Source organism: Telmatherina bonti, assembly GCF_933228915.1.
Source record: "Telmatherina bonti genome assembly, chromosome: 11".
NCBI lineage: Eukaryota > Metazoa > Chordata > Actinopteri > Atheriniformes > Telmatherinidae > Telmatherina > Telmatherina bonti.
In genome coordinates this window covers 36,763,396-36,773,729 of record NC_136629.1, presented here as the reverse complement: position 1 = coordinate 36,773,729, position 10,334 = coordinate 36,763,396, and the positions used below count along the sequence as shown (strand labels likewise).

At 41.5% G+C, this 10,334-nt stretch overlaps 1 protein-coding gene across 1 annotated transcript; it reads right to left on the bottom strand.

Annotated features, from left to right (window-relative positions):
* Nucleotides 1-204: 204 nt before the first annotated feature.
* On the bottom strand, nucleotides 205-9,540 carry gpr155b (G protein-coupled receptor 155b). The gene is made up of 20 exons (XM_079249082.1): nucleotides 9,452-9,540; nucleotides 8,827-9,029; nucleotides 8,588-8,735; nucleotides 8,367-8,496; nucleotides 8,109-8,287; nucleotides 7,877-8,029; nucleotides 7,694-7,761; nucleotides 7,222-7,393; nucleotides 6,469-6,624; nucleotides 6,165-6,248; nucleotides 5,958-6,081; nucleotides 5,764-5,848; nucleotides 5,520-5,607; nucleotides 4,325-4,532; nucleotides 4,121-4,198; nucleotides 3,712-3,869; nucleotides 3,408-3,503; nucleotides 2,489-2,553; nucleotides 2,260-2,397; nucleotides 205-1,578 (listed from the first exon to the last, which is right to left on the bottom strand). The coding sequence occupies exons 2-20, from the start codon at nucleotides 8,979-8,981 to the stop codon at nucleotides 1,347-1,349; spliced, it is 2,517 nt and encodes an 838-aa protein (XP_079105208.1). The 5' UTR covers nucleotides 8,982-9,029; nucleotides 9,452-9,540; the 3' UTR covers nucleotides 205-1,346.
* Nucleotides 9,541-10,334: the final 794 nt, after the last annotated feature.

Below are 10,334 nucleotides of genomic sequence, written 5' to 3'. Positions count from 1 at the left end.
TCAAGCCAGAATATGACATAAGTGAGGTCCCCGTCTCTTCTCTGGTCGTTTATACGTGCATATATCACCCTCAATCATCTATAATCTTGCCAACATACTGTAAACATATTGCAAATGCAGCAAACCAACAGGCAAATAACAGCTGTAAACATGTGGTTTAGAGTAAATAGACTGCAAAACAAAAATATGTCAGAGCTTTAAGCGCCTTTACAAATGTGTAGAAAGAACATATGTGTCACAGTTACATGCTTTTGGCTCCTAAAATGCAGGTTAAACTCAGCAGGAACAGAAAAAAAAAAATCACCTAAATTTATGTCTGGCTAAAAGGAATTAGAGTCAGATCCAGTTCTGAGAGACATCAAAATAATCCACCAAGTAAAGAAAAAATCAGTCCTGAAGAACAGCATGAAACTGACAGGAGAGACACGATTACAAGCTGCAAAAGTAAACATCTTCCACTACATCACCGTTCCGGAAACATCCAGCGAGTTGCATAACTTAAACATGAACGTTGTTACTCAGTTAGTGCAAACGGTTCAGTGCTGAGCAGTCGTCCATACTGCTGAGTCATGCAAGTAGTCAGCACAGACAGGGAGTGTTTCAAGGACACAACGTGCAAAAACAAAAATCATCAGTAGAAACAGGCAGATTCAGGGGTTTGAAATGTCACCTGAAGGAAAACAAGAACGACAGAAACTTGAGTCGACTCGTCGTCACTGCATCGTTCTGCTCATTCGTCTTCCGACCACCGGCACAGATATGCAAGATAAATAACACCAGGACGAGGCTGATGAACGGCAGCCTTTCCTTCAAAATATGTACAACGTAGATTGTTATGGTGAGTCCAGAAACTTGGCAAAAATCAACATTTTTGTCACATCTTGAACAGTGTTTGTTTCATTCACAGCTGACAGGAATGAAAAACAGGAGTCAAAGTAAAAGAATGAAACCAGAAGGCTGCATTTCTATCCCCTTCCACCACAACACCAAGCTTTACCGTCCCTTTTGGTTCTTCCCCTGCCAGCCTCTCAGTGAGCAAAGCTAAAGGTCAAAGTTTGAGTGAGCGATGAGAAAATGTGGCGAGTCGCCTGAGAAAATGCAACTCATCAAACCAGGCCATGAAATGTTCCCCTAATATCTTCTTTTTGGTAAAGATGTGTCACAATTTCCCACCCAAAACATGTTTTTTTACTGTAACAGTGTGTTTCTGTGGAGAATTTGCAGGTTTCTTGTATAATCCAGTCGTTTGTGGCTGCTGGAAAACGTGCACCATAAGGCACTTCTGCTTTGGCACGCAGCCACGGCAGCCGTACCGCCTACCCGCTCTCCCGCCTCCTCGCTTCCTCTCAGCTGTTCTGCAACCACCTCTCCTCCTGTGTGAAGCGGTACAGCAGGCCGGGCTCATCCCTGAAGCCATGCTGGCCTGTCAGATGATGGAGAACTCCTCCCTGCTGAAGGCGAACCCCGTAGAACTGGGCCTCGGTTCGTCCCGTGCACAGGCCTCGTTCCACCAGCCAGGCTACGAAGTCACTGCCTCGAAAGAAACTTTCCAGATGGGACGGGTGTGAGCGCGGGGGATGATTGGCAGGATTGTACTGCAGCTGAGAGATCTGCTCTTCATGTGCAGTAAGTGTAGACATATATGCTGGGTGATCATCCTCTCCCTCTGGGCTGTAAGGGGACTGGAAACTCTGGCTGCCGGATTGGGCTGGATTGGGATTTTGGCGCGACTCGAGCTGCAGCTGCTCCCGAGGATCCTGATCTGAGTGCACGCACTGGGGATGAAGGGAAGAAAAATGCCCAACTCCATTCTCCTCCTTCAGTCCTCCTCTAAGCCTGTGTAAATCAGAGGAAGGATTCACCAGTGGAAGTGTTCACACTCTCCCCTGAGCCACTAGGGGGTGATGGCGAGGAGAGGAAGGGTGAGACGGCCAAGGAAAGAGAAGCAGGTGAACATAAAGGAAAGAAACAGCAAAGAAAGGATTGATTAATCAAAGAAAACTGAAAGGAATTGTGTTAGAATATAGAAAAGAAAAGCACCCAAGACTAAACTTTAGCACAAGAGCTTCTTTTAGTCGTGTGGATAAATTTCATATTCTACATCTGCATGTCCACAAATCTAAATGTCTGTTTTTAAAGAAAAACATGACAACAGCAACGTGGAAAATAGCAGGATGAATATTTTACATGCAGGGATGCAGAATAAAAAGTACAGCTTCAAAGAAGGTAAAGTGAAGGCTCCATAGATGGTCTTCATACCTGCGTGTGTGTACTATGTCTTGTACACACTGATCTTTATGGTAGCGGACAAACTGGGTACAAGTGAGCCTGACCTCCTCGGGAACGCCTGATGGACTCAGCTCCTCGCTGTCCCTGCCCTGCCACAGGCTGAGCAACCTTAAAAACATAGAAGGACAAGTGTAGGATGAGTATGACTCCAGATTAGTCCGGAAGCCGAGCGGGATGAGCTGCTGAAGCATCAGCTCACCTCTTCTTGAACGGCAGGATGATGAGGTGTCTGTCCAGACCAAAGATTCCGAAGGACAGGAAACCCTGCAGCAAAAAGAGAGATTTACAGCAGGAGACGGAGTTGGAACATTCAGGTTACGACTCTGTAACAAAACAGTTGCCCGTTACCTAAAGGGTTTCCAGTAATAAAAGAAAAATAATGAAAATATAAAGTAAATAATGGTTGCACATTTGCACTTTATTCACCTTTTTTTTTTTTTTTTTTTTTTTTTTTTTTTTACTACAATAAATATTCATGGAATCATGCAAATGTTAATATTTACTGATGTCATTTGTTTTGCAGACAGCTGTGGAGGAAAAGAAATGATGATTAAATGTGCAGAAATGGGAGATGGTAATGGCCGTTAGCTCACCTGGCGGTGTCCTCTTCCTGGGTTATCAGGCAAATGTGTCCCTAAGGGCCCGAGGACTTTTTAAAGGTTCCAGGAGAGGCCATGAAGCAGATGGGTGGGGCTTAGGCCAAGGGCACATGGGTTTTAGGTTTGGGAAATGGTTTTAGGTTTAGTTATTTAAATTTATACAACTGTGGGGAGGTTTTTTTTTTAAATATAATTATAAAATTCATTTAGGGAGTTGTTTTTAAAATGTATTTGAATGTGGTTTATCTGGGTTGGGTGGAAGGTGGGTTAGCCCAATCAGCAGCAGAAGGTATAAATGGGGCCATTTGGCCCATTGGTGAGGGCTGCTGGTGGAGGTGAGGCTGCTCCGCAAAATTTGGGTGAGTTCCCCGGTCTAATACTTACCCCTCCAAACAAATAAAGACTTTTGAATTGGAGTCTTTTGAGTGGATGTCACTGATTCCAGCCGCTCAGAGGCAAGCATTCCTCACAGACTCACGTGTTCACATTTACATCGAGACACTCAACACATAGTGGTACCTGTCCGTAGTTTGCCACAGCACAGAAGAATTGCAGCTCCAGGTAAAGTCTTCCTGGGTCCTTGTTGAACAGCCACCACAGACAGCTGGACAGGTTCTACAGACAGACAGACAGACAGCATCACATCTTCATGTGGCGTTTTGGCAACGTTACAGCCATCATAACTCAGCCTGGATGGTGGCATGTGGTGCAACAATGTCAGCATTTCAGCTCGTTTCCACCTCACTGAACATTTTATGGATGGAACAATCCTCTGGTCCTGGAAGCAATCTCAGGAAAGTCACGTTTTATTCACACTGCTTACCGCAAGCAGGCTGACGATGAGCAGCAGACAGAGCACAACGTGCCTCACAGTCTGTGTGTCGTCTGCAGTCTGAAGCCCTGGTGGAGGCAGATTCAGCGGCTGCTCGGAGGTGGAACTACTTTGCTGCTGCTGCCCGTCACACAGCGCCCCACTGTGGCCTGAGACGGAACAAACAATCCCAAATCATATTCCAGTATGACGGGAGAAATGGTTGACTCGACGTCTTTACATGTAGCATGAATGTCCGTTCACATCTTATTATACAGATTATTTATTTCTACAACACAGGGAAAATATACTGCAGCTGTTTTATTTCTCGTTATAGAATAAATGATCCTCTCGTTTCATATCTGAAGGGATTCTGAATATTCTGGTTTATACATTTCTAAAGTCAACGTGAGTTTGTCACCTGTGCTGTTTGTGTGCTCCCTCTGAGTGCTGGCTATCATATCTGGCATAGGCTGCACAGAGGAGAAAAGGTGGAGGTCTGCAGCACGAGACAAAAAGGTAAATAAGTTGACATTACATGGTCAACGTTTCAGAATGATTCATCACTGACAGACTCGATGATCTTTCTGATCAGACTAAAGAGCGATATGCAGGACAGAGGTACCGGAGTTCCCGCTGCAGACGGGAGAATTCGCCATCTGTGTTTGCTGTTGTTGATCCTCCAGATCACCAGGGACCCTCAGCTCATCTGTGACTGTAGCTCTGCTCAGGGCCTGGTAGCCGCTCTGCTCCTTGTCTCCCTGGCTGAGACCCATCAGAGACACCGCACCGAGAGCCAGGCTCACAGCAAGAACCACCGCAGAACTGATGATCTGAAGTAGCAGAAAATTTATGAATTAAACTCTCCGTAGCTTAAACAGGATGCTTTCTGAGCATTTAGAGAAAAAATGCAAATTATAAAGAAATGAAATGACAGGTTACTAATGGATAAATCTCAAGCTCATGGATAAACTGTCCTGCAGGTTTTAGAGGTTTCCCTGCTTCAGTCCATCTGGCTCAAACTGCCTTGAACTTGACAACAAGCCGTTATAGTCACTGCATTCAGGTGTGGAGGGTAGAATCATGCGTTGGAGCAGGTAAGCACCTAAAAACCTGCAGGAATCCGAGTTTGAGAATCCTGCTGCATAACATTAAATTCACTTTAATCTAGTACACATTTTTAACTGCAGTTCTTATCCAAATAACTATAAACTTGGATGTGAAAGGTCAAAAATCAATTATCTTCATGATGAACAACTAGATGCACACTTTTGTTTGTCTGTTTGTTTTCAGTACTGGGAAATATATAAATATCCAGCTGGCTGCTGGATAAATAATACTTATAATTAGGGCTGTGACGATATGCTTTTTTCCCGATTCGATTCACATGTTTTGGGTGCCGATTCGATTTAAATTGCGATTCTGACAATTCTTTATTATTGCTGATTTTTGTAGATTAAAAACCATGTTTTGTTTTTTTTTTATTTCAAATAGGAGTAAACAACACAGTAGCCAGACCATCATTCTGCTGCTATAATGCCCAAGAAGACAAGTAAAAAGATCAATAAAAATAAAAATGACAATATTTCTATGATGGATTTATTTTTATTTATTTGAAAAAAAAATCTATTTTTTCAACAACAAAAAAACCAATAATAAAATTGTGAAGTAAAAAAATCCCAATTTTCGATTTTTTGATTACATTTTCCCACTCCTACTATCGACATTCATCTTATAATTAGATCATAACTCTCTCCACCGATACCTAACCAGTGAAAAGTAAAAAAAAAAAAAACAGAGTAATGTGAAGCAGGTCCAACCTGAGCTCTGCCGTAGAAGAAAGCAGAGTCTATGGTGTCGGTCCTCTCCCCCGATATCAGCAGACATCCAACCATAAGGAAGGGAACTCTGCAAGTACATTTAAATTCATACAACTAGTCTGATATTTTGGCAAAAGCACAAAACTTCAATCATCTTTGGAAATAATAACAGAATGAAAACTGCTGACATCTGAAGTCTGGTTATGTTGTTTTAAATTGTAAAACCTGTCAGGTCTTGACTTACCCCCAACCCAAAACCATGAAAACTCCTGGTCGAAGTCGGAGCAGATCATCTCTGTTTGTCAAAGCCAGGCAGAGAGGGATCAAACCTGGAAAAGAGAAACAACCAAAGAAAACACACAACTAACATGTCTGCAAACTTAGTAATTCATTGAAAAATATGACTACAGTTAATGCTTCATAAACATAAAAACTTGCCTGTCCAAATGTAGGTGCTATACAGAGACCCGTACAGCATGGTAAAGGTGAGAATTTTCCCAACAAGATTATCATCTTGTTTCACCAGGAAGTTCCATAAGATCATACTGACACACACCAGGAACTGTGGAGCAAATTACAGAGATGAACCCAAAACTTCCTAAACCGAGACATAAAACCAGAAATACCTCCAAGTATCACTCTCACCTGAGCCAGGAAAAGATTCAACACAAAGAGATGCGGAAGTCTGTTAAACTTTCTGCTCAACAGCATCACAGCAATGGTCCACACCTGAGAGAGGAGACAGGAGCAGCGCTGCAAACTGAGACTTTATGTCTGCAAATCTTTTACACGCATTTCAGCAGCATCCTGTTCATGCAACATGCTGCTGCTGTAACTATGCTGCTGCTGTCAATTTTACATATAACTTGTGATTACAGGGGACAGACTGGGGGTCTCTACAGACAAACACAGAGTTTCTTCCAGGACAAATATGTGACAGATGACTTACCAGAGCTATGAGGCTGACGATGCTGATGTTGAAGCTAACGTTTTCCAGCTCTGTCACGAGGGGGGTTGGGTCCATTAAAGGGATCGTCAATAACCAGGCTGACACGTACATGATCGGTGCAGACAAAAACGTACTGATCACCATCCCTGAAGTCACCTAGAGAACAAAGAATCAAACATTTCATGATGACTACTGTTACTGAGTAAAACCACTAATGTAATGTAACTATACAGTCAGGTTTAACCCAACATGTTCTGTTTCTTCATGAAATAAACAAAAAGGTGACACTGAAGTGTCAAACGATGCTATGGAAGATTCTGAGAAGGCAATGAATGTTGTGTATTAAAGCTGAATGGCAGATGACTGCTGGAAAATTTCAATCTTCTATGCTTTCCATGTGTGGGTTTGATCCCTTTTATGCATTAAGGCTGCTGACATGTGATGCAGTCATGAGACAGACAATGTCCATGCTTCAGAGAACAACTCTAAAAACAACTAAATAAAACTAAAAACAGAAATAACAATGGGGTCTTTCTTGGTCCTGATTTTTGCTTTTCAAATTTTAAAATCTGAGAAATCTATATTTAATTCATCATTGTATTTAAGCCTCTGGCTCAGTGGTTGCTGGGATAGGCTCCAGCTTCTTGCGACCCTGAATTGGACCAAGTGTTTTAGAAAATGACTAATTATATTTTAAACTAATTTCTTGTAAGCTGTTGTTTTAAGTACAATCACATCCTTTGCAGCCCTTACCACCTCTAGTTCCATGTTGTAATGTCCAGCATAGATGGCCACACTGGGGGCCGTTGGGAAGACTCCATACAGGAAGGCAAAGTTGGACAAACTCGTGTGGTTGGCGCTTGTGCTGTTCACGCCAACATCCAGAATGTCAACCATGTCTTTGCAGACCAGTGGCATCACCAGGCTAGAAAGATGGCATTAAGACATACAAATAAAAGAAAACAAACAATTAAATGTGTAATTACTAAAAAAGAAAAGTAATTTCTTCCATTTAACGTGTGCTGAAAGATGACCCATTTCACATTCATTACAGAATTTATCACTCAGTGATTTTTTATGTAATTATTTCAGAAAACAGTTATGTCAGAGAAGGTTGCATCCCTTCTGTTTTCTGTCCACACACAGCAATTCAGCACATCATAACAACTTGTCCTCGTTAAAAACAAACAAAAAACTAGTTCACACAGCATCCAGGTCTACTCACAGTTTAGCTGTGATCAGAAGTATCAAGGCAACTCCAGTGTCTCTGGTTAGTTTTCTAAGCTGGCCCACCTGCCACAAACAAATTCATTAATAAAAAAAAATAAGATTAAAAAGACACAGATGTCTTTTCAGTGGTAACTTGCTTATTTTAGGTTTTTTAGTCAAGTAAGGGGTTACAGCTTACCATAGTGAGGCCAAGATAGAACAACGCTGCGCCTCCAAAAGAGTTAGCCAGTCCATCTATGAACTCCGACAGCACGGCAGGAATCCGCTGGCCAAGTGCAAAGTGGGAGATGATTCCCACTAACACCATGAACACGATTGGGTTCTTTAAAACCTTAGTACATAAACATGACAGTCAAGAAAAATTATAAACACCTAAAAATAACACAAATAAATATATGAGTCATAAATACCTGTAAGACTACAACTCCCACGATGGCCAGACTACTGCACTGTGGATGGCTGGTCTGCCTCCATCTCTGAACCTCACAAAGAGCGAAGCCGATTGGGTTGAGAAGCATGAGGGAAACCGGGGCAACTAGGTATATATACTGGAGATATTCTGGATATGTGCTTCGATACAAAGCATCAACTGGAAGAAGGGAGACAGAGAGCCATGAAGCTAAATGTGAAGAAATCCAGAGTTTCTTCTAGAGTTTTGTCTGTCTCACCTATAGGGTATCCCAAGGCAAAGTCATTACTCTGGGTGGCAAATATGGCATAAAGACCAGCTTTACTGTATCTGCAGTCTGGACTGGTCACCATCAGTGTCAGCACACATACCAGCACAAACACAGTGACCTAAACAAAGAGCAAAGCCATCAGCTTCAAGTTAACTCACAAGGATTGATTCAGTTTGGATATGTTTTGTAAAAGAGTGACAAGTACAAACCTTTGCAACCAGGACACTCCACAGAAATGCCCATATGACGTCTCTAAAGTCCAACAGCACCATGTTTTTAAAGAGTAAAGCTGGAAGAGCAAACTTAGAAACAAAGTTCCCCAACCCCTTCGCCTGGCTCTGTGTGATGATGTCAGCCCTGCAGAAAAAATATAAAATAAAAGAAATGTTGACGTTTAAATATGAAGTTCATTTATTAAATATGAAGGGTTTTTTTTAAGTAAACCTACCTGCCAGCTATATAACCACACAGTATGATGCCGAAGCATTCAAGGAGAGCTGGGAACAGCTTATCAATGGACATGTGTGCTCCTGCTGCTGCACCTGCAGGGGTGTTGTGGGAGATGTTCTTCCCATGGATCAACACATAGTTCCCAGTCTCCATGGTGATGATGGTGTGGGACTGAAAGGGGTCAGGTGATTCCTACCAACACTGCAGCCATTCAAAGTATAGGCGAAAAAACAAGAGTGAGACATTAAATATTAAACATTAAATTTTTATCTATTATTCTCTGGAGATAACCTTTCAACAGTACATGGAAAGGACTGCAGTTGACTGCCTTTTATTAGTATTAGCTATTTTAACACGACCAGGACAAAGTAATTTTATCCAGTTACGACCGATTTAGACAGTGTAAGACACAACAAAACTAAAGCCGCTGCAATGTAACACCAAACCGCCTGCAGATCAGCCTGCTTCCTATGATGGATCCATTGTCATTGCCAGCTGACCGCTGAAGCTAACTACCATTAGCGCTGCATGCTAAAAACAAATTGGAGAGGACGCGACATGCTAACCTCTACTTCGCACGTATCTGGAAAAAAAGGTTTGCTTTTAACGGTTTTATTCCTCACCTTAAAATATCAGACGCTCATTGTCAGCAGAAAGAGTATAATTTCTGGTGTTGCTTGTTTAACAAGCTCTTGTTTTTGCCGTTTGGGTTACAGGCTGGTGTTGCTCTGACAGGCAGCAGCAGAAAATAGGAACGCCCTGAAATGAGACTGACAGGCTAGTCGACCAATCATTGCAGAGTTATGGTCTGGCGCAAATTGTGATTGGAGGATGTCAGGGCAGCGTCAATGAGCATATAAAGTAGGGTGGAGCATGGGGATCTCGCATTCAAGATGTTATTTGGGATAAAGTCTGGCTTCTTCCTGATAAATACTGCATTTCCAACAAAACTAGAGAAATTCCTTTTAAGATCCTTCATAATTAACGCTGTGATTTCCAAATATTTGAATATAACCAATAAATGCTCCTTTTGCGAGGCAGAAGATGAAACTGTAACACATTTATTTTTTGATTGTGAGAAAACAAAATGTTTAACTGTTCTCAAAAGTCACCGATTTGATCACTGAACCTTGTGTACTCCTTTAAACTAATCAATATAATTTTTTTTATTATGAAAACCTCAACAATAAACCTTTTGAACAAGTAAACTATTTCATGTTACAAGCCAATTTTTTTTATTCACGAACAACGATTCCTCAAACAACAACTGCTGTCTCCCTTATTCCAAATAGAAATTAACTCCCTTTTTAAATCTCTGAAACTCCTTAAAAACAATAAGAATATGAGGCTTCTCATTTTTCATGAAAACATTTTTGTGTAGATCCCTCATCTTCATAATTTATACTTTATATTTCATTCTCACATAAAATTGTACCCTTTCATGTTTTTGTTCTTACTTCAAGCTGAATTCTAATTAATTTGTATGTAACCTTGTTTGTCTTATCT